General features: G+C 45.7%; 1 protein-coding gene across 1 annotated transcript in view; it reads left to right on the plus strand.

The window, feature by feature from the left end:
• The window catches only part of LOC121289841 (catenin alpha-3-like), a 1,845,970-nt gene that overhangs the window by 1,766,364 nt on the left and 54,511 nt on the right, over window positions 1-25,095 (plus strand). The window contains exon 16 of the mRNA XM_041209732.1: window positions 9,259-9,364. Coding sequence (XP_041065666.1) covers window positions 9,259-9,364 — 106 coding nt within the window. The remainder of the gene's footprint in view (window positions 1-9,258; window positions 9,365-25,095) is intronic.

Here is a 25,095-nt window from a genome sequence, read left to right on the forward strand (position 1 = left end):
TTATGGAGTTCTCCATGGGGAGGATGGCGGATGTTATAGAGACCCTGGTCCAGCAAAATGCAGAGATGCACACAGACCTGCACTCCATCACAGTAGACATGGGCAAGTTCCTGCAGTGGCAACACGAGAGGGAAACGGGGCACCCTGATGTCTCCCCAGGTGTTCCTTCCCCTCAAGGAGTCAGGCCGGCACCCCGGGCACCCAAAGTGAAGAGGAGCAGCAGCTGGATACCCCTGGGTCATCCACTTAGGAATCCCAGCAGCTGTCCTCTCTCTCCGAGTCCCCTTTGCCTGTGACCCCCTCAACATCATCCTCTGTCACTGCAGAGGGAGCAGCTGGCCCACAGGAGGACAGCCAAAACAAGCTGGGACCGCCAAGGTCTTGGGTCTCCAGAGGACCCACGCAGAAGGCATCAGATGCAACAGGACCAACCATTGCACAGGCTGCCTGCACCCCTGCCGCTGATGTCAGGGCAGCACCTAGAAGTCTAAGGCATTCAAAACTTAAGAAATTCTGATCACAGTTGGTTGCATGGGTGAACACATTTTGTCACTCTGTGATCTGGAAATATATTCACTTTCACTGAATAATGTGTAATGTTGTCTTTCAGCTTCATTGATAGTCTTCACGAGTCCTTCGACTGCATCCCCCCCACTAGCAGTTCAGCTGCACACAGCCAGCCCACGAGTGATTCTGGAGGGAGATGTGTATGTGTGGCGGGGCATCTCTTGGCCTTGTGCCAGCACTCTCCCATGTACATGGATCCTTCCCATATCACAGTCATCTCAATGTCCTGATCATTTTCAGTGCTGCCTGCTGGGGTTTACTTCCAGTTGGCCATTGAGCTGACCTGCATCTCCACCCACCCACTGATCACACTCCCATGCAGCACTTGATCTTGCCCACCACAACTCTCGTTTCACTTTCAATTTGGGAAACATTGTCTTGTTGCATTTATTCCTCCGCTTGCCAACCCTTTCCCCTCCCCCAGCCACCCATTTCCTTCTGCCTCCCCACCATAACCTACCAGCCACAATCCTTTCCCTACAGGGATGTCCGTAGATGTGCACATTCCCTTCCTTTCCAAAAATTCCACCCCATCTACATTCACCTCCCTGACCTCCCCAGGGGTCTGTATCTGCCTCCGAGTCCCCACCCACTGCCTGCATCATCACTCCTATCGATGTCATCACACCCGCATCCTCCCAGCCTACTGCCTCACTCTGCCCTCAGTCATTCTCACTGTTCTCTTGTTACATGCCCACCCTCAGTTCACTCCCCAGGAGGCAGTCATGGACTCATCAGAGACCTCCCTTGCACGTTCACCTGAACATCGCCCCCTTCGGACCCTTCCCTTCTCTGAATCCCCTTGCTTAGTCCTTCCCCGATCCTAACTCCTTCAGACACCCTTGCTTCTCCCTCCAGCCTTACTCCTTTCCCATTCCCAACCTCTTCCTCCACTCTTACTTCTGCCTCCACCCTTACTCCCTCCCCTCCCTGTGCTCCTTCCTCCCCCCGGACTTCCTCCTCTCTCTGCACTCCTTCCCCCCTCCGAACTCCTTCCCTTACATCTTCCACCCACCTTACACCCACCTCCCCAATCGCTATCTTCTCCCACGTTACCCTGCCCTCCTGTACTCCCTCACCCCCAAACTACCCCCCAACACCTTTGTTCTCCCCTCCCAACCTCACCCCCCGACACCTTCGTTCCCCCCTCCCAACCTCACCCCCAACACCTTTGTTCACCCTCTCCCAAACTCACCACATCCTGACACCTCTTCCTCTCCCAGTTGATCCAAGACCTTCCTCTTCCACCCCCTCAACCATCACCCATTGTGAGCATCAACGGTGACTTTCCAACTTCCGTGGGCTGCTTCGCAGCAGAGCCATGTCCATGAGAATCCACCCAGCATGTCATGGACATTCCTCCAGTGAGCCATTGCTGTCGAGCTCCAGCATCTTCTGCTCCTCGGTTGTGCGCGATATAAGTAAGGCCCTGACGGTAAGTCCCGACTTCTGCACAACACGCTTGTCAAGATGTGTTCTGCATCGGCCTGATTTCCTGCCGACATAGAGGATGATCCAGTGTGGGGGGGTTGGTTCCAGCTGGCTGGGCTTATAATGATATGCAGATGTATTACAGTGATGTTCCTGACTCCCAATGGCAGAAAACGCAGCCACCATTGACAGGCTGAGTGGGTGATTGCAAACTGCTTTCGTAATGATTTCCGGCCTTCTCGCTGTAATGTCTGCTCATGCCGCTGAACACACCCGTTGCCAGCTGCACGGAAAATCCTGCCCTTTGTGTTATAGTAACACACTGATTGCTGCTGACAGTTTAGTTCAGTTGATGTCACTCTGCCCTCTGAGCTATAAGGCTGGGAATTCAAGTCCACTATTGTCTTGAACAAGTAAGAGAAACTGATTCTCTCAGTGCAGCACTGAGGGAGTGCTGCCTTGTTGGAGGTATCATCTTTTGGATGAGATCTATCTCTCAGGGCCTAATAAACCTCATGGCGCTAGTTCAAAGAAGAAGAGGGGAGCTCTCCCTTGGTTTCTGGGCCAATATCTATCCCTCAACCAATATCACTGCAAAGGAGATTATCTGGGCAATTCTCCCAATGATGCTCATGTGAACTTGTGTACATATTTGCTACTTTATAATTGTTTCACTTCAGATACAATTCAAAAATTATAAGTGGACAAAATTATAAATGGCAGATGTTGGTTAATAAAACATGAAACCCCATTTACTGAGGCCAAGATCGACAAAACTTTTGATGAATATTTAATATATTTTCTGAAACTGTTTCCATTCAGCAATTTTACAGAAAAACTAACAAACACCATGAGTGCCTATTCGCCTTTTAATAGCTTGCTTGCAATTAACTGCAGCAATTGAATCTTCTGCACCACTGTGTTTCATTATTGTCACAATATTTGACCCGAGGTGCTTTAGTTTTGCTTTATATACACCAAGGCTTTGTGCTTTGTTAGACCTGAGCTCCTAATACTCAAGCTTTTTGGGAAATATATGTCTTGCGGTGCAGTGGGTAGCATCCCTGCCATTGAGCAAGAAGCTGCGTGTTCAAGCCCCACCCCAGGACTTGATGGCCAAGGAAGGTGTATTCATAATGCGGCCAAACAGGTTGAGAATCCACCTGCAAACCCTTCCAACATACACCAAAGGCAGGTGGTAAGAGTGGGGGAGATTTCTGGTCAGCCATTTGATGGAACGAAAGTTGGAGCCATCACTAATCATAGCTCTGGGCTACGTTGGAAAAGTGTATGTTGCCACAGCAACTCAGATTCTTAATGGGGGAGGCTGGCTGGACATCTGGTGTGGATCAGATTGGTGCCAACAGCACAGGGTTTGATCCCTGTTCTACTGGGGTGGATTCGGGACCTTGGCCTACCTGTGGTGGAGGTCCTGCATCAAACTCCAGAAGAAGATTTATATTGCCTTCCAATCTGGGGGACAGAACGAGGAGACAGGTCCCAAATCTACCCTCAGTCGGAATTGGAGTTGAACCCCCATTGTTGGTGCTATTCTGAACCACATGCTAGCCATCTAGCTAACTGAGCTAATAATAAACAAGCTAGAAGCTAGCAGACATTGTGGCATTACTGCAGAATGAGATACTTCTGTTGTATGAGAGTGTTGAGATATTTAAGGCCCTGTCAGTATGGAAATCTCCAGTGTAAAGCTGAACCTCACGTTGTGTCGTGAGACTCAGTTTATTTGGAAAGCAGCACAAAGTTGATGGCATTAAACTGAAGCTGTCACTGTTATTCCCAGTGCAGTGGGTTTGTTGTGTTGGTAGTCAGTCAGTAATACTGCAAGTGCTAGAAGAGCATGTGATCCTTCAGTAATCTCTTGAGATGCAGGAAAGTGAGTTGAGGTAGCGAGTGTGCTGCTAATTCCTGACATCACCAATTTGTGCTTTACATTTCCAAACACTGATGAATTTTTGCACAGCTCAGTGCGGTCGAATTGAAGCGGGTAACCTCAACTAGCTGGTGCCAAGGTCAATTGTCTTGTCTTATCAAATCAACTCGAAAAAGATAGTTACAGTGACTTTTTCGTATATCTCATCAGTTAAAAAAAAAATCCCTTTCATCTGCAGTGTTTAGCATCCTAGGTGTATTTTCTTCCATCCAATTTAATATATCTATATGTATGCATATGTACATTGATCAAATTCTGCTCCGGAGCTTGCTTCATTGCCGACCATCATACTTCTATTATTGATTCTGCTATATCTCCAGAATAGAGAGCTTAAAAAGACTGCACAGCAGCTTTAGAAATGCTGTGGCTGCAAATGACAGAGTGACATGAAGGAAAACAAATGAGCATTAGCCCATAGGAGAAAGGAGGCCTGTGTGAAAGTTTCCAGTTTTAGGAATTTATCATTTATTTGACCCAAAGGCCTGGTGTTCATAGATTTGATTCTGATGATACGGTTAAAAAAAATGTTAAGGTTTAAGAATCTGTAATATTTCATAGTATTCCACAACAACAGGGACAGAGCTTGAAATTCTATTGGGACCAATGTGTCATTGGGGGAGATACAAGATCTCATCAGTTTCTTGCCCCATAACAGTGACTACAATTCAAAGCTGCTTGCTTGACTGTGAATCTCTTTGGGATATCCTGAGGTTGAAAATGGCACTATTTAAATGCAAGTTTATTCTTTCTTTTTTATCCCATTCTTTTTGTTCTCAGGCTGGAAGCTGTTATTCATTTGCATACACAGGACTTAAATTTCTGGTGGTTGGGAGAGCAGGAATGATAGCAAGATCCCAGATAGAAAAGGTTTTCATAACTTCGGATGGAACCTGGATCTACTGTGTTTCTGCCCCATGTAACTTGGGTAGGATAATAGAAGCATTATATGTTACACCAAAAATTCTACCCAGCTTATTCCGAATAGACCATTGGGACTCATGTTTACCCAGAATGCTTCAGACTCTTTCAAAATTAAAGAAATTGAAGGCAATTGATTCCACAGCTATCTGTCATGCAGACGTTATACCTGCGGAAATTCTACGTATCTATTCCTTTTTTTAATCTTTGGCATAACAAGGATCTCAGATGCTGCTTTGCAGAGTGACTGTCCACCATCTCATTTCACTGCCTACTTCTGTTTCACCTCCATGAGTGCATCTGTATGTCCTGCATATAGAAGTGACCCCCATCCCTGGGATGGGATCAGTGGAGGGATCTGACTCATTTTTGTCCAATGAATAGGCTCCAATAAAATTTGAGGTCATGCTTTGCTTTGAATATGAGGTGGTGTAGCAGGGTTAACAGTACGTAAGCCAAATAGCACACAAACTACATACAATCTTCATATCAATAAAGGAAGCCTTTTAGTACACTTTGCCTTTGACAGTCCTTTGAAAGAGCCATCTGAATTAGTCTCGCTACCCTGCTCCACCCCCATAACCCTGAAAATCTTTCCTCTTCAAGTGTTTATCCAATTCTCTTTTGAATATTGAATCTGCTTCCATCGCCATTTCAGGCAGTGCATTCCAGGTCATTGACCATAATGGTTGCTGGGCAAAGAGACAAGTTGGAAAACTTGTACTGGGATGCCAACAGGCAAGCTGCCATCTTCTCAATTACCAATCATAAGGTTTTTTTACCTCATGAGCAGGGATGAAATTCCAAGGGGAGGGGAAGTGATATAAGAAGATTTGCTGCTGCCAATTGGTGTGATCTTTTGGTTGGATGCAAAGGGCTGTAATTCTTCTGGAGCTTCTTAGTGACTTTTGCCAAAAGTCCAATGATAGAGTGCTTGGACCCCATGGAATTTCAGCCCTTCAATATTGAGGCATAGCTACAACAGGTCTTGTGGTCTGTTTTATACCATTCTTGACCCATGATGGTACCTGGGTTTGATCTTGTGCAGAACTGACAGACAAGTGCACAACTTGGGCAGAGTTCGTGCCTTGGTATTCTCAGCGCTGAAAATAACTCACTCTTGATCCTTCCAATTCAGATTGAAGCTGACTACAGTGACACAGTCACAGCTTATCTTTCAGATGGAAAGTTAGCTAGGTGATATAATCAGCCAAGTCAACAATGTCACTTTTAGTGATGTCCATCAATGGACCTAGGGCACAAATGCTACCACTGCTGCCCACGCCCCCCCTCCCCCCCTCCCCGGCCAACCTCCACTCCCCACTCCCCGAGGGATCCTACATCATTCTTTCAATAAAATTTGAACGTTTTTTTACAGACAGGAAGAGGGTTAATTTAAACAGCCCTGATTTCTCCTTTCACCACCCATCTATAAACAGAAATGTGTTTTGATTGGCTTCCCCTTTATAAGCCATGGCATGTTTCCCAACCCCTCAGTTTTTGTGTGATACAATTTTCTATTAATAACTCCACAGCAAACTCAAGATAGGATGAACTCAGAGGGTTAGTTTATCTGCATGCCTTCAAGGTGCGGGAGTGGAGGAGGGTCTACATTTAGCTCCCTGTGCACTTTTACAGTAAAGAGAGATAGCGAAAGAAAGTTTTACAGGGAGAAAAACCACAAAGAAAATAATTATTGTTTCACATAAGTCCAGAGTCCAGAATCAAAGTCCAATGGTATATTCCTTCACAGAGATCGGCAGGCTGAACTGAGGTTGGGTAATTCACTTTCCAGTAGAGTTGACTTCCACGATGAGCTAGGCATGCAGAGATGAATAGTCTGTAGGCGATGGTATAGAAATTCCAGTCTTAACAGTGTAGGTGGGGGCAGGCATTCAAAACTGGATAGAGCCCCTTTTCTGTGCTGCTGCTGTAGACTGAAGCTTATTAGCACCACAAGGCAATTTTATTGGCTCCACCAGCTAGGGCTTCATGTCATATGACTCCCACCTCTCCACTCTGGCTTTGACAAAGGGTGTGTATCCCTTTGGCTGGGTCTGTGAGATTGCTAATGTTCCAACCATTAAGTCTTGAATGGGAGGTTGCAGAGCCTTTTGTCCTAGCAGCCGAATTGGTTCCGGTTGGACAGGTCTGGCTTATGAAATATAGTTGGCCTTTGTATATTTCCCTTTGAATTTGATCTCTGCAGCCCACAAGAGGTCATTAGGGTCTCGTCAGAGGTAATGAGATGCCAGTCTCTGCAAAACTGCTATGTTAGCTCCCATTGTTCAAGGGTCATAGGCAGACATAGCTTCAGCTGTTTTTAAAAGGGTCTTGGCCATGAGGATATATATATATATATATATATATATATTTAATAAAAATATATAAAGTGTGAGGTCTTAGTCCCCTGACAATTTGTTTATCATGACCCAACATCATGTCCACTCAAGAAAAGAAACTAAATTAATTTACTGTGAACTTGTTGTTCATTATTTAATGCAGGCTCCAGTTGAAAATCAGAAACTAGCCATACAAAAGGGTAATTAAACTACAATAGGCTTCTGTGTTAGACTTGTTTGTTTAACTTTAAGATTTTGGGCTAGTATGCACTTTCTGTGGTCACACCTGCAGGAAAAGAAAAGTAGGTTTGCAGAGTAGGCAGGCAAATGATACAATATAACAAAGTATGAAGTGGTTTGTAGGAGGAATAAAAAGGACACTTATTCCTTGGAATTAAATGGGGTGAAAGAGTATATAGATCTGGAAATATAGATACAGGGATCATTAAAAGTAGGAAGAAGAGTTGATAAGGTTATAAAAAATGCAAACAAAGTATTGGGGTTTGTTTACAGAGGAATAGAATGCAAACACAGTAATGTTAAATTGATCTGGAACCATGGTTGGCCCACACTCAGAAGAGCTGTGTGCAATGGGATAATGCTCATGCAGAAAGCCTCCTGCTGGAGAAGAGGGCAGTCCAGGCAGTCAGTGGGTTGGGAGGGTGGTGGGGGTGGTGGGAATTGGACAATCGGGTGGTGGGGTGGTGGTCAGTCAGTCGGTGCAGGTGCAGGAGAGTCAGGGAGGGGGTCTGAGAGTTGGGAAGAGTCAGAAAGTTGGGCAGGATGGGACAGTCAGGGCATGGAGCACAGAGAGCTGGGGGAGGAGGGTCCGGTGGTCAGTGAGGTCGGTGGGTGTGGAGTTGGGAAGGGTCTGGGTAGGGGAGCCAATCGGAAGTTGAGGGAAGTCATGGGGAGGTGGGGAATCCCTTAGGGAGTGTAGCCCTGGGGTGCGGGTAGACCCCTGGTGGGTTCAAGTGTTATGGGGGTCCTGTTGGGAGCTGTTGGGGAGTCCCAGGGTGGGGGGAGTCCTGTGGGGTAGGAAGTCTGGCGGTGGGTGAGGAATTTGGATGGTGGGGGGGAATCCACTGGGGTTCGACAGGGGGAGGGGCAGTTGGGGGGAGTCCCGTGAGGGGGTTGGTGTGGGTCAGCAAAATAGTTATCCAGCAGCTAGACGTGGTTTTAATTTTTATAACTTTTTCTGGGTAATTATTGATGCACCACAGTTGGAACCATCTAAAGTCTGTGATTTAAATCACATTTTCTGATGGTTCTCAGTGCAGGACAATTGCCCATGGGAAGTTTTAATTTCCTGGGAAATTGCTATGCAATCCTTACTCTGGGGTAGGGTGTTGTTTTGGTGGTGGGGGATGGTGGGTTTGACGGGGGGATTTCCCCGCTGCATCTTTGGGGTGCCCCCCCATACACCACCCCACTAAATTTGAAGTCTTACTGGCTGTTGAGTTGATCCAGTGCGTGTTTCATAAGGAGTGTGCTGGTGCCAGATCTGAGAGGCTTAAGTTGTTCCTAAACTCTAATGTGACGTTGATGAGAATTCCAACCACCTCAGTCCTCCCCCTCCTCACGGATATGTACAGACAGAGAGCGTCCAGGGGCATTCCCAGGCTATCGGGAATTCCATCCATTCGACCCTTCTTATGTCCAGCAAAACTGACAGGCTTCAGTTCTGCACTAAGCACCAAAATCGCCACACTGCAAAAGTAATCCATTGATGAAAAGGATAAATTAATCTTTAGATAGTAGGCCCTGGATTTAAATCAAGACCATGAACTAAAAAAATACTCCATCAACCTTTTTAAAGGCCACACCTCCACTGGACAGTTAGGACATGGACTTCTATTACCAATACCTGCCACCATTCTTTACGAGGTCATATTTCAAGGATTTGGCATCTAAATGGCCTCCTACTGGTGCTTGACAAAGCATCCTGGAATTCCAGGCTCTTCATCCCTTGAAGTGACTAGCTGCCTTCCTGAGCTGCATGCAGTGTTGCTGTTCTCAAAACTAATAGTTTTCCCTTGCTACTCACAGAGGAAGAGGACCCCTGAAGAACACGTCTGACGTAATCAATGCAGCCAAAACAATTTCGGAATCCGGAAGTAGGATGGATATATTAGTGCGTCAGATAGCAAGCCAGGTAGGTGCTGTTTTTCTGTCACATTTCCACATGTGAAGCCATTTTCTAGCTTTCGAAGTGATCCCCAAACCTCTCCATGTAGAATCATCACATAGCTTTCAAATTCTCAACAGCTGCCCCACTACAGTGAGCTTTCTCATTCTCGGGACATGGGTGCTGCAGGCAAGGGCAGTATTTATTGCCCATCCTCTAGTTGCCTTTGAGAAGGGGTTGGTGACTTCTAGAACAGCTGCACTGTTATGAAGGGAGTTCCAAGATTTTGACCCAACATTGATACAAGTGTGGCGATATATTTCCAAGTCTGGATGGTGTGTGGCTTAGAGGGAAGCTTGCAATTAATGGTGCACCCATGGGCCTGCTGCCCTTGACCAAATAACATATGCATTTTTGCCCAGGAGTTTTAACATTGAACATTACAACCAACAGCCCTTGTTTTGTCAATCGCTAATTGATGCCTTTAATGCCTTGAAGTTTGACCTCTCCAGTGTTCTGCTTATCACCCTGCCCCTCTCCACGCTTCCCATTCTGGTTAGAACACTGTAGACCATTGCATCCTCTTCATCATAAATCTTCCTCAGCCATCTTCAAAAGTGTGCATTAATTTAAGTAGAACCTGTATGGACTTGTTAGAGGCAAAACATAATTAACTAACTTGATTGAGGTTTTTTGATGAGGTAACAGGGAGGGTTGATGAGGATAACGCAATTGATGTTGTGTACATGAGTTTCCAAAAAGCTTTTAATGAAGTGCCATATAACAGTCTTTTTGGCAAAGTTGAAGCCCATGGAATAAAAGGGAAAGTGGCAGCATGGGAACATTTTTGGCTGAGTGACAGGAAAGAGAGAGTAGTGATGACCGATTGTTTTTCAGACTGGAAGAAGATATATATTGGGATTCCCCAGGGGTCGGTAGAAAGGCCACTGCTTTTCTTGATCTACGTTAATAACATAGACTTGGGTGTACAGGACATGATTTCAAAGTTTGCAGATGACCTACGTTAGATGAAATTTAATGCAGAGAAATGTGAAGTGATACATTTTGGTAAGTAGAAAGAGGAGAACCAATATAAAACTTAGGCTACAATTCTAAAGTAATAGAGAGTCTTGGGAGTCTATGTACATCAATCATTAAGGTGGCAGGGCAGGTTGAGAAAGCAGTTAAAAAGGCATATTGGGTCCTGGACTTTATAAGTAGTGTCATAGGATGGCATTTTCATCCGTGAGGTGGGAATCACTTGTTGGGCCATTTCCCGACATCGGGATCCTGCCTCCTGCATGACAGTGAATACCCACGCTATTTTCATGGTGGGGTGGCAGGGATGAGTTGGAGTTGGGGCCGTTGCCTCCTGAAGAATGCCCAAGGTGGGTGAATTCTGAAGTCGGCAGGTTAGAAGGCCTTTGTCCATTCACTGGGACATCAACCCGGTTCTGTACGTGAGTGCTAGACACTGTAGCCCACATCCCTCAGCCTCCTCACCCTCTTACTCCCCCCACCCACTCCCAGACACCCCATGCCTCCTCATATCTCCAATACCCCGTCATATCTCCCATCGCCTCCATGTACTCATGTCCCCTTCATGCCCAATGCCTCCTCCATAACTCCCCATCTCCCATTATCACTTATAGTTTATATGCCCTCTCTATTTCTCCCATTCTGCCTCCATAACCCCATCCCCTCCATACACACTCACAGTATCCGCTATGGACTAACCTCATTGTCCCCATAATAACAGTGGGAAATTGTTGAAATGCTCATGAAATAAATAAGAAATCATCCAGTCAAATTCCACTTGAAAATATTGCTCCTCTTGGGAGCTCAGAAAACTGTAAATCAAACACACAGCTGTTCAAACTCCCCTTGAAAAAGACTCATTCCTTTCAACTGTTCATAAACCTGTTAACATAAGAAAATAGCCATTCAAAAACCTCTTCAAAACACTTTAATCCTATTAACTGTTAATCAAACAAAGCTTACAGTCCTCATCACAGCTGTGCCTTGCTGAGCTAAATCAATCAGTGGGGCTTGAAGCTGAGCCAAGCATTCATAATGAGATTCCATTGTACAATCAAATAACTAAGCTCTCCAGAGTTCAATACAATAGTGCTTTGAATTACCTGATGGTTATCTGTTCATTTATTTCAAAGGCTCAATAGATAAACTTTCAATCAAAGAATTCAGACAACTGTTTAACTATTTCAAAGGTTCAACAGTTGTCTGGGCTTTAAATCAGTGCAAAAATTGTTATGACTCAGTGAGGATGAGTGCACCGGCTCCCCTTTATTCAACCCCTTCAGTTGGTCACAACAAAGGTTTTTTTTTCAAGTTTATTTTCCCCGTAGATGCCTTTTCCAATTCAAATGTATTTGCTTTTTAATAAGGAGCTATTCAAACCAGGTTTTCTTGAGTCAAAGAAAGAGTAAGTTTATTAGTTACTAAGCTGGATAAAAAATAATAAACATGAGGACACACACAGATCTCAGAAGTAAGAAAGGTTAGAGTCCAAATAAAAGTTAAAAGAATGTATAATTAAATCTTTTGTTTGTCCTTTAGTCATAGATTGTTGAACATTGCAGTTGTTTGAATTTAGATAGTTCCCTTTAAGTTCCTGGAGTTGAATTGAAGTTCAGGTAACCGCACCTTGCTGGGGCCATCCTTAACTTCAGAAAGAGGGGGAGAGAGAGAGTTTCCTTACTGTTCTCTTCAGCAGATTTTCCAGATGTCTTCTTTCTGTTTCTGGCTTGGCAAAACCAGTTCTTAAACCTCCTGTCTGTATATTCTAAGAAGGAATTTGATTAACATGCCTTTTACTCATTGTTGTTGAACAAATAATCACATTTTTGATCTTTCATCTCAGAAACTTTTGATAGATTTCAAGATAGTAGAAACCAATAGCAGATGGGCTTATTTCATTCTCGACAGGGGTTTTGAACATCTGTTGGGTACCTGGCTGGTTAGCAGTTCCCATTGCCTTGACAGAATTACTGTTGATTAAAATCTAGCACTGTGCATTTTTAATGCCTTACTTTCAAAACTTCCTTTTTGAAGTGGACCTTGACACACCCCAGGTGTGAAATTTCATGCAACACATCAGGACAGGTCTGTAGTGCAATCCATATAGGAACTTCCCCAAAACAATGGCCAACTTACAATATCAGGCATCAGGTGACTCATGGCAGCCATTCTTGGTCAGTGTCTTTTCTTGTATTTCTTGAAAAACAGGTCCTCTTTAAGCAGTTCAATATGTTTTTGGTTAGCTGGTGAACTTTTAAGTAGATCTCACTCAGTCACAGATTCCCATATTTATGGCAAAATCAAAGCAAAGGGTCCAGATGGCACATTAATGATTCTCAATATTGTTGAATGTAGAAGACATTCCAGTGGAAACAAGTCTCCAATGCATCTGAACATTTACACAATGCTGATCAATTAATAGGAAAAATTCAGCAGGTCTGGCAGCATCGGCGGAGAAGAAAAGAGTTGACGTTTCGAGTCCTCATGACCCTTCGACAGAACTGACCAGTTCTGTCGAAGGGTCATGAGGACTCGAAACGTCAACTCTTTTCTTCTCCGCCGATGCTGCCAGACCTGCTGAGTTTTTCCAGGTAATTCTGTTTTTGTTTTGGATTTCCAGCATCCGCAGTTTTTTTGTTTTTGTTTTTATCGCTGATCAATTAATGGTCACTTACCTTTTAAGGACAGAGCCCCATGATCAATCACTGCATTAAAAGCATATTTAACTTATCATAAAATATCTATTTATGACTTTTGAACTTGTCAAGACCTTTTGAACTCACTTGTCAATGATTCCAGATGCCAGACAGGCATACCTCATGGTTCACAACTTCTCCGAAATGCTGTGAAACACCTTCTAACAAAATAGGCCCAACTCCATGAAAATAGTGCATGGTCTTAAATGCCCACCCCTACAAGGGGGTAGGCAAGGTCAGGATTTCCGCATGTGGGCTCTCTATCTTTATCCCAGGGCCATAAAAATCCCACAGGCTAGAAATGAGGGTGGGAATCCTGGAATTTGGTCCCACCCATCAAAACTTACAGCTGTAGTGACTCTGCTTGGTGGGTAATGTTTTCTTAAATCTCTGTAACATTGTGGCCTTTCTAGACACTAATACTTTATCTCCAACCTTAGTCATGTTGGTTGATGTGAGGCAAAATGTTGTCTGCCCAACTGAACATGAAGCATCACTGTGTGTGTGTTTGTGTGTGTGTGTTTGTGTGAGTGTGGGGCGTCTCATTAGCTACAACACAAACTTTCCTCGATCCACATTGATGATGTTGGTGCTCTTAGAATCTGATTAAGCAATTTGAACTGTACAATTTGGATTCAGGGTGAAAACACATACTGACTGTGCACTTTGTGAAATGTCACAACTACACAACCAGGCCCCACTTCTTACAGAACAATATGAATATCTACTGCTTTCCAGACACCATCCTTTCCCAGCACCTGCACCTTTGGACAATTTACAAATCCCTTGTATATATCTTCCTCCAACACTCAACTCAACTTTGAATAATTTCATTGGTCCAACATCAACAGATGGCACTAGTATTGTCACTATCATAGGAATCAATCACACAATGTCATTTTGCTTGCAAGGCTCCATATGCACTAATGCACATTCCCATCTGATCTCCAGATTTTAATTTGCCTGTCTGACTGAAAATTTGGCGACCGATTGTTTTCTATATAAGATCATCCCTTTGAACTTGACTCAGCACAAACCCTCCATACATGGTGCAAATGATTACCTTCAAAACCAACTGTTCCCCAAAATTTTGGTTATTCTAAATGTATTAACTTTATTAATATTTATTTACTTTATGCCTAACCTTGCCTGCTGTTAGCTCTTCTATTGATAGCTGGTATTCACTTGGCTCTGAAGTAATGTCATCTGTTTGTCCATTCATTCCATGAAGTAGCTCTTTTAATTTGTTACACATTGTTTCTTCATGTTCCAACATTGGGCGGAATTGTCCCAGATTTGCACTAAGTGCAGTAGCGGACAGGTAAAAATATAGTTTACCTGCCAGCTGCAATGGCAGCATTTCACGCCATATCAGCCCAGACCCGTCGCATTAATTACGCATTCCCTGGAAACAGGCCATTTCCATGGCAGACGGGCTTTCATGCGTCTGCCATGCCATCACCTTGCCGCTTCATCACACCAGGCGCACATATCTCAGTGCATACAGCCCAGGGCTATTGCAAACAAGATATGGCCCTGGAAGGCAGAAAGACTAAACCTGGGGGCTGCAATGACAGGTCCCTAGAGCACCTTTTGGACACAGTGGAGGCTCACTGTGATGTCCTCTACCCCGCAGGATGGGCAGCAAACTCATTAGTCCGGCTTGGGAGGTGGTGGTAGTGGTGGTCAGCGCCAACGCCCTGCAAAAGAGGACAACCACTCAGTGCAGCAAGAGGGTGAATGATCTCCTCCACTCCACCAAGGTAAGTCACTCTTCTCATTGTCTCAACTCACACACTCACAAACCCATTACACATCTACAGGGCCCTCATTCACTGCCAGTTCAAGAGACATCACCATTCACTCTCTCACACACGCCTTCATTGTCCTCATCCTGTCCGTGGCACCACTCACCACCCACACATGCCAGGCATACTTATAATCTGGCCCGGCAGGCATCCTGCTTACACTCTCTCCATCTCTATTCATGCAGAACAAACTGGCACACAACGAGAGGGAGAGGTCGCAGACTGGTGGTGGAATGCCTGACATCAATGTCCTCACAGACTTTGAAAACAGAGCCATCCAGCTGGCCGGCGAGGGTCTGGACTGTTCCTGGGCTGACGGTGAGGTCGGCGCTGCCCTATCAAGTGAGGATCCAGCAGTGCAACATCCATCAGACAACCATGTTTCACAGGCCACTGTCATGCACTAATTATCTCCCCTTGCTTTTGCAGGCACAACTGGAAAACAGCCAACAGAGTCCATGACCCAGGGCCTCCAATCAAGCTCTGAAGAAAACTCGGAAGAGGAATCTGGAGGCACCCTCCTTGAAGTCCCATCACAGCATTCACCCACACCCTCCACCAGCACAGAGACACACACCTCGGTGGGAACTAGCTTTGGAGTAGCCTCAGGATCACAATTTGGTGAGCACACCTCACTTTCTGATCCACAGCAGACGGAGGCAGGGACTTCCCAGATGACCGGCACTCGGAGGACTGCTGGAGGCCAGAACGTTGCTGAGTCCAAGTCAGATGAAGAGCCCCTGGACTCGGTCATACCTCAGTTGCTGGAGCTGCAAAGGCAAGCTCGGGAACATCCGCTGCACTCCTCAGATTACAAGGCATGATGGAGGAGTCCGTCCATCTTCAGGCTGAGATGATAGCGCCGGCATCGCAATGCACCGAGGTCAACACTGGCAGGATGGTGGCTGCCATGGAGACCTTGGTCCAGGACATCGGTCCTGAACTGCTGCATGGGCTGAACTCCATCACTACTGCTATAATTGGACTCCACTAGTGTCAATACGAGAGGGGTGCTGGGCAGCTCGATCTCACTCCAGCTACTCCTTCTCCTCAAGGAATCAGCCAAGGGCCCTTGGGCACCCATACGGAGGAGGATCAGCAGGGGCACACCCCGGGGCCATCCATCCAGGTGACTCTGGGAGTGTCCAGCCCATCTGCATCCCCTCTTCCTGTGACCTCAGCAACTCCAGCTCCATAGGCGGAGGTGGGTGCCACTGCTACACAGCAGGACCCCAAAAGCAGGCCAGGGCCCTCCAGGGGTGCCCACCAAGGTCATCACAGACAGGGAGTATCAGTCAGCAGGCTGCCTCCACCTCCACTGTGGATGGTCGAGGGACACTAAGACATAGTGGCAGGGTTAGGGAAGTTAAGATGTAGTTGTACAGCCTGGGCACGGGTGTTAAGCACTTGTACATAATGTTCACTATTGTCAATAAACTCCCAAGAGTGTCTCCCTGCCTGTGGCCTTTTGTCCTGATGAGCAATGCTCATGTCACTCAGACGTGAAGCCTTTCTGCACAAGATAAAGGCAAGTGTCTCAGTCCAGGGCCTCTTCCCTGCACTTTCTGCAGCCTTCAGTCCCATCCCCTGGGACATTACTGATGCCTGCACCTTGAAGGGGCTTGTCATTGCTGCCAGAATGTCGTGGGCAGGCGTCACAGAGTTCTGTCATTCTCTCTGTGTGCTCTCAGCACCTTTGAGGTGGGGCTGGCCCCTATCATACCAGCATCTGTAACCGGTGACACTGTGCTCTTGAAGGGCTCAGGTGCTGTAACATGACAAAGGATCAGCTGCTTTTAAAGCTTCATGGCTGCGTCTCCATGATATGACCCTGATCACAGACAGCAAGTGAGCTACCCTCGGCCAGACAGGAGTCAGACATTCTCAGAGGCTATGTGAGGATCTATGGAGTGTCCTCACTGCATCATCATCATCCTCCTGCAATTGAGTGATATTAGGGCTTCCACTGTGGCTCCATGACAGGAGCATTCTCACAGAGGGTATTCGCGCTGCCATAATCCAGACTGGAGTCAAACGCTCACAGATGCAATATGAAGATCTATGGTGTCTCCTCACTGCATACCGTCTCATCCTCCAAAAGTCTGGCAGCAATGAGGACCTTCCGAGCGTGTCTGCCTCATCTAGCCAGTGCAAGGGACTCATCCCCATCACCGTTGTCTTGGAGGGCCTCCTCATCTGCATTCCCATCAGTGTCCTCCTTATCAGAGAAGGCCTTTAGCTCCTGCTTCTCTTCCTCAGCCAGCTCCTTGCCCCGCTGGAGAGCCAGGTTGTAAAGAGCACAGCAGGCGACGATGATGCATGACACCCTCTGCGGACTGTATTGCAGGGCTCCACCAGAGTGGGCCAGGCACCAGAACCTCATCTTCAGCATCCCGATGGTCTCCTCCACCAAGTTGGGAGCTGCAGCATGAGCCTCATTATAGCATCGCTCTGCTGCAGTCTGAGGCCACCGCACGTGTATCATCAGCCATGGCCTCTGCGGGTAGCCCTTGTCCCCAAGGAGCCATCCCTGCAACCTCTGTGGACTTTGGAAGATTTCAGGGATCTGAGACTGACTGAGAATGTAAATGTCGTGCACACTCCCTGGAAACCGTGTGCATACCTGCAGGATGCGTTTGTGATGGTCGCATACCAACTGCATATTCAGCAAATGGAATGACTGCAGTTGACATTGTTGGTCGTGTGTTGCAATAGAGATCTGAGCGCCATGTGAGTGCTGTTGATGGCACCCGGCACCTGTGGGAAACCCGAGATCTGGGCAAATCCTATGGCCTCACAAAGATGGCATGGATGCATTTGTGGGCGGAGGCTTGTGAGATCCCACAGAGGTCACCTGTGGAGCCCTCAAAGGAGCTACAGGCAAAGAAATTGAGTGCCACAGTCACTTTCATGGCTACTGGCACTGGATGCCCTCCATGTCCCTGTGGCGCCAAATCCTGCAGTAGATGGCAGATGTGACCGGCCAGTTCTCTAGACATGCGCAGTCTTTGGCGACACTGGTTCTCAGTCATCTGCAGGAATGAAAGGCGGTGTCTATAGACCCTGGGTCCAGCTAGACACTGACCAGCGATGGCTCACTGTGATTCTTTGGCGGTGTGTGTGGCAGCCCCAGCCGCCCCTTCTTCCTGAGAGTGCTGCTGCTGCCTCTGCGCAGCCAGTAACCTCAGTCACTCTCTTCTCCATCATCTTCGCTGTCTGTAAGCCACGAGGCACACAGCTAATTCACCAGGCTCCATGATCTTGATGTCCTCCTCCTGCAGGGTGAAAGAGAGAGACACATGGTTAACATGGGTGTACTAAGAACTTGCCTTGGTTAAGTCTGAAGGCCCCTTAATGCATCCCAGAGAGTGCTGACCACCACTTGGATGGCCTGAGTTTAATGCGCTGCATGGCTACCCGAAACCCCACCCACCTCCGCCCCACTGCACCTGACCTATTGGCAGCAGCTTTGCCCATTGGACCACATGCTGTGCTCTCAGCTCAGGCACAGGCATTCTACTAACCCACACTGCAAGGCTGCACTGTTAGCTTGAACCACGGGGGAGACTTGTCCAAACCAGGATGATGACCTTTGCAAGGGGCTGTGAGTACCTCCAGCAGTGACTGCTCCATGGCCAGCTTCAGCAAGGGGATTGTACAACTTGCCCAGTCATCTAACTGCTCTACAGTCCACAAAAACACTCATTAGTTTGCAGTCTGTGCCAAAGGGTGAAAAGTTCTGGAGCGCTTGGTGGGCACTTTGATGCCTCTGCGTTGCCTAAGGCAGATAAGCTAGAGGCCCGACTCCAGTCATATCAAAGTGGCTGCGCCTGAACTGTCTCAGCTGCAGAGGAATGGTCAGTTTATACAGGTTTCCCTAATGCGTGGCCGCTTCCCTTGTTCATTCTCCCCCCTCCATTCCGCACATGCTTGTGCGCTACCTTCAACCACAGGGCAGCCCTTGCCCCAACCACACCCAACCCCCCAACACGCCTCAACCTTGAACACCGACAGGTGACCTGGGCAAGCGCTCCGCAACATTACCATGTGCTTACCTCTGAGTTGCCTTCAAAGTGCAGCCTGCCAAGTGCATGCATTTTATGTGGAGTTGTGAAACATGTTGCTGTGCAATCATGCCGATATAGGCGGATGATCCAGCAGGTAGGGATGATTCTGGCTGGGGGTGGGGGGGGTGGCTTATAATAATATGCAGATGTATTACAATGAGGTTTCTGACGTCTGCTGGTGTGAAATGTGGCCTGTCATCAGCGGGTGGAGTGGACGGTCGCAAACTAGTTTCACGATGTTGTGAAACTGATCTTGGCCTTCTTGCCATTTTGCCCACTCATGCCACCGAACACAGGTGATGCCAGCTGGCACGGAAAATCCCATCCATTATCTCTATATTAACCTTTCTCCATGTCCCTGTAGCCTCAGTTGCTTCAATATCTGTCCATTCTCCTAATGGTCTCTCAATTCTGAGACCTTCAGTTTCTTCCTGACCTGGCATCACGTGGTCCATCTACACCTCCTGCGTTGTGCTTAATAAAATATTCTTCCATTTCTCCCTGCACTGCATGACAAAAATTCAACATGCAATTCATTATGTAATGTGGGAGACAGAGGAAAAGGTTAACAAAGCGGTAATAATCTCACATCGCAAACCATTATATAAAACTCTGTGTCTGTGAGTAACTACAGGACTATTTATGGACCCTTCCAGTGGATAGGGGCATTGAGTCAGCTCTATTTTATGTGCCTCCCATTTTGAAGTATTAATTACAATGATTTGAATTTTTATTTCAAGTCCACACTGTTTACGGTCCGGCATGAGTGCAGTGAGGTATCTATATTGGACCGCATATCTGTGCTAGAAAAATGGAAAATTCAAAGCTCTTCTTTCATTGTTCCCTAAGACTCTTATTGTAGGCCATCAAACTCTTGTACAGCAGCCCCACCTTGCAAATGTTCTGTTATCCAGATTTTTATCTGAACATATTCGCCAGCTCCATCGGTAAATATTGCTTGGTGATGATACATGCATAGACAACTAGACTATCACTGTTACATTGGATCTGAAAATGCTGGGGTCACTGTTGCAGGGTGCTATAGCACTGAAGGAGGCTATTCAGCCCATTGTGCCTGTCTATTGGTGGTGTATCACAGTTCACTCAGGTAGTACTGTGGTAACATACACTTTTACATGTTGTAGTCCGGAGCTATGGATCGCGATGGTAGAGGCTCCCATGTTCTTTCCATCACATGGCTGACCAGGAACCTCTCCCGCTTATAATGTCTGCCATTGGCGTGTGTTGGAAGGATTTGCAGGTTGACATTCAACCTGTCTGTCTGCTTTATGAATGCACCTTCCTTAGTCATCAAGTCCTGGAGTGGAATCGAACCCGGAACTTCAGGCTTAGAGGCAGGGGTGCGACCCACAGTGCCTCAAGGCCTCCTTGCCTCTCTATTACCTGTTGTTAACCCCCACCACTGATGAAAGAATTAGTTCAACAAGTAGTAGTAGTCCCTGAAGCAATATATTGGTGATTAGGAATAGCTTGGACCTTCTGTAAAGTGCAAGGCACACGCTGCTGGACAAAGTACTACAGACATCACTGAGACAATTCTGAAAAAGTTCATTGCCTGTAAAGAGAAACAAAATCAACTGTGGCTCTGTTGGAGAGTCTTTGAATGGGTTAATGCGAATAACACTTCTTGAATTTCTGATTTTCTCAGTCATCCTGCAGAGTGTGGTTGGTAAATACCTACTCAAACTAAGGTCTGACAGTGAAAGAAAACCTCTTAAATCAGCATGATGTCGTCACCCAGCATTGCAACATGGCAACTAGAATAAGAAGTTAATTATGGTTTCAAAAAACCTTCAGCATGGATTCAGCAATCACAACAGCTGTACTCTCTTTTACTTGCTTTTGCTATAAAACATCCTCTGTATATTTAACAGTGGTATAACATGTAGGAAAAGCAAATCTGTTAAAATAAATTGGAACAACTTGTAACTTCACTGATGACTTCTATACATCTGTGAAACATAATTCTGCTCTGGAAAACCGAATTCACTTCATTTAATATTCTTCCCTGACTCTGGCCCTCATGTTCACAAGGATATACCTCCAAATGTAAATAAATTAATTGCCTTTTTTTTGTGAAATGATTTAACCCTGTTTTGTAGTTGAGAATTCTTCTCCAGCTTATTGCTATAGAGATAGCAAAGGCTTCTCTAGAACTTACCTGAATTCAGCTCAACTGTCAATCATTTCTTACTCATAGGCCCATTTAGTTTTTCAACCACTCTAACTGTTCATTTATCCCTTCTCCCTTGGGAAAGGGTCCTAGATCATTATTTTTTCATGGGGTCACAGCCAAGGCCAGCATTTGTTGCCCATCCCTAATTGCCTTTGAACTGAGGGGCTTGCTAGGCCATTTCAGAGGGCAATTAAGAGCCCCACATTGCTGTGGGTCTGCAGTCATATGTAGACTAGACAAGGAAAGGATGACAGGTTTCCTTCCTAAAGGGCATTAGTGAATCAGATGGGCTTTTGCAACAGTCAGTGATAGTTGTCATGGTCACCATTACTGAGAGTAGCTTTCAATTCCAGAGTTATTGATTGAATTCAAGTTCCACTAGCTCATGTAGTACGATTTGAATCCAGGTCACCAGAGAATTAGCCTGGGCCCCTGGATTACTAGTCTAGTGATTTTACCACTACACCATCATTGCTTTTTAACAAACGTTGCCTTTCCTCAAGGCAGAATGATTATTTTCTAAGCACATTTTTTTAATGTAGATGGTGCAGGTTGCTCTCTCCACTTATCCTGCTCTCTCTGTGCTGTCTGCTCTCTCTATTCTCCTCACTTACCCTGCTCTCTCTGTGCTGTCTGCTCTCTCTATTCTCCTCACTAACCCTGCTCTCTCTGTGCTGTCTGCTCTCTCTATTCTCCTCACTTACCCTGCTCTCTTTGCTGAATCTGATTTTAGGGAATGAGGTTGGTCAAGTGGATCAAGTGTCAGCAGGAAATCATTTAGGAGAAAGTGATCAAAATATCACATGATTTAGGTTAGTTATGGAAAAGGGCAAGGAGCAATCTGGAGTAAAAATAATTAATTGGAGGCGGACCAAGTTCAGTTGGATGAGAATGGATCTGGCCCAGGTAAATTGGAATTAAAGATTGGCAGCTAGCAGTTTTAAAACGGAAAATGGGCTGCCTTTGAGGAGATGATTCTGATGCAGTCAAGGTAAATTCCCATTAGGGGGAAAGATAGCGCAAATAAATCCTGAGCTCCCCGGATACAGAAAACGATAGAGAGTAAGATAAAGCCAAAAAATGGGTGCACATGACAGATGTCAGGATGAGTGAGACAAGTGAAAATCAGGCTGAATGTAGAAAGCTCGGAGGGGGAGTGGCAAAGGAAATAACAGAAGCAAAGAGAGAGTATGAGAAGATACTGGTAGTTGACATAAAAAGGAATCCTTAAGTTTTTTACAGGCATATACATACTTAAAAGGTGGTAAAGGGATGAATGGGACTAATTAGAGGCCAAAAGGGAATCTATGCCTGGCAGAGGGGGGCATGGCTATGATACTAAATGAGTACTTCATCTCTGACAAATCACATCTGAACAGTTTCTCCTCTGTGTGAGTCCTCTGGTGTCCCAGGAGGGTCAAAGATGCCATAAAAACTTAATCACAAACCTCACACTTGAAGGGTTACTCCCCTATATGGATCCTCTGATTGAGCAGGAAGTTGGATGCCCTGGAGAATGACTTGTTGCATACCTTGCACGTGAATGGTTTCTCCTCTGTGTGAATACGTTGGTAGGTGGAGGTCTAATGGCTGCCAGGATGATTCGCCACACACCTTGAGCCTGAATGGTTTCTCCACTGTGTGGATAGTCTGATGGAGCAGGCGGTTCAATGATCTCAAGAATGATTTGTTGCACACTGGCACGTGAATAGTTTTTACCAAGTTTTTAATCAACTTAGAAGGCACTGGTGTAAAAGGAGGTAGTTAAGACAGATGTGGAAAAAACTATTAAAGATGAGATATCAGAAACGCTGGCTATTCTGAAAGTTGATAAGTCACCAGGACCGCATCAAATGTATCCAAAGATACTGAGGGTAGTAAGGGGGGAAATTGCAGAAACAGTGGCCATATTTTCCTTAGACATTGGGGTGGTGCTGCAGGACTGGAGAATTGCAAAAATTGCACCCTTGGATAAGCCTAGCAACTACGAGGCAGTCAATTTAACCCTAGTGGTGGGAAAGCTTTTAGGAACAATAATCTGAGGCAAAATTAAAAGTCACTTCAATAAAAGAGGATTAATTAAGGAAAGCAAACATGGATTTGTTAAGGCCAAATCATGTTGAATGGATTTAATTGAGTTTTTTGATGAGGTGACAGCGAGGTTTGATGAGGATAATGCAGTTGATGCTGTGTACATGGTCTTCCAAAAAGCTTTTGATAAAGTGCCATATAACTAGCTTGTCAGAAAAGTTACAGCCCATGGAATAATAGGGACAGTGGCAGCATGCATACACATTTGGTTGAGTGACACAAACAGAGTAGTAGTGGGCGGTTGTTTTTCAGACTGGAGAAAGGTTTACAGTAGGGTTCCCCAGGGCTTGGTATTAGGACCACTACTTTCCTTGATCTATATGAACGACCTAAACTTGGTGTGCAGGGCAAACTTTCACAATTTGCAGAAATCACAAAACTTGGAACTGTGAGGAGGATAGAGACAGCCATCAAGTGTATATAGACAAGATGTGGAATGGGCAGACACATGGCAGATGAAATTTAATACAGAGAAGTGTGAATTGATACATTTTGGGAGGAAGAACTAGGAGAGGCAATATAACCTAATGGGGTCAATTCTAAAGTGGGTGCAGGAACTGAGAAACCTGGGGGCATATGTTCACAAATTGTTGATGATGGCAGGACAGTTGAGGAAGCAGTTAAAAAGGCATACAGGATCTTGGACTTTACAAATAGAGGCATTGAGTAGATAGGAACATAGGAAATAGGAGAGGAGAGGCCATTCATCCCCTCGCGCTTGCTGCCCCATTCAACTAGATCATACCTGATTTTCTACCTCAACACCATTTTCCTGCACTATCCCCCATATCCCTTGATCTCTTTAATAACAAGAAATCTACCCATTTCTGCCCTTAGCACACTCAATGACTGAGCCTCCAGGGGCAGAGAATTCCAAACATTCACCACCCCCGTGTGAAGGAATTCCTCCTCATCTCTGTCCTAAATGGCCTACCACTTATTCTAATACTGGGTCCCATGGTTCTAGACCCCTCCCACACCCATCTACCTTGTCGAGCCCTGTATGAATTTTGTAAGTTTCAATGAGATCACCTCTCATTTTTCGAAACCCTAGAGAACACAGGCCCAGTTTCCTCATTCCCTCCTCATAGGACCGTCCTGCCATCCCAGAGAACAGTCTGGTGAATCTTTGTTGCACTCCCTCTATGGCAAGTATATCCTACCTTGGGTAAGGAGACCAAAACTGCACACAATAATCCAGGTGCAAAAAGCAGGGATGTTACGCTGAACCTTTAGAAAGCACTAGTTTATCCTTAACTGCAGCATTTGTCCAATTCTAGTCACTGTACTTCAGGAAGGATATGAAGATATTACAGAGGGCACAGAAAAGATTTCTAATAGTTCCTGGGATGAAGGACTTCAGTTACAAGCTTAGATTGGCAAAGCTGGATCTGTTCCTTAAAGAAGAGAGATTAAAGTATTCAAAATCATGTGGGTGCCTGAACAGAATAGATGGGGAGAAACCATTCCCATTGGAAGAAGGTTTGAGAACCAACTTAAGGTGAATGGCAAAAGAATCAATGGCGACATGAGGAAAAGCTTTTTTTATGCATTAAGCGGTTAGGATCAGGAGTGCACTGCCTGAGAGAGTAGTGGAGGCAGATTCGATCATGGTTTTCAAAAGGGAGCTGGATCATTATCTGAATAGAAAAATATTGCAGGGCTGTGGGAAGGACATAGCTGAGTTGTTTTTGCAGAGTGTCGGCATAGACATAAGAACATAGGAACATTAGAAATAGCAGCAGGAGTAGCTGATATGACCCCTAGAGTCTGCTTCACCATTCAATACAATCATGGCTGATCTTCTGCCCCGACTCCACTTTCCCACCTGCTGCCCATATCCCTTGAAAGACCAAAAATC

Source organism: Carcharodon carcharias, chromosome 17, assembly GCF_017639515.1.
Source record: "Carcharodon carcharias isolate sCarCar2 chromosome 17, sCarCar2.pri, whole genome shotgun sequence".
NCBI classification, from domain to species: domain Eukaryota; kingdom Metazoa; phylum Chordata; class Chondrichthyes; order Lamniformes; family Lamnidae; genus Carcharodon; species Carcharodon carcharias.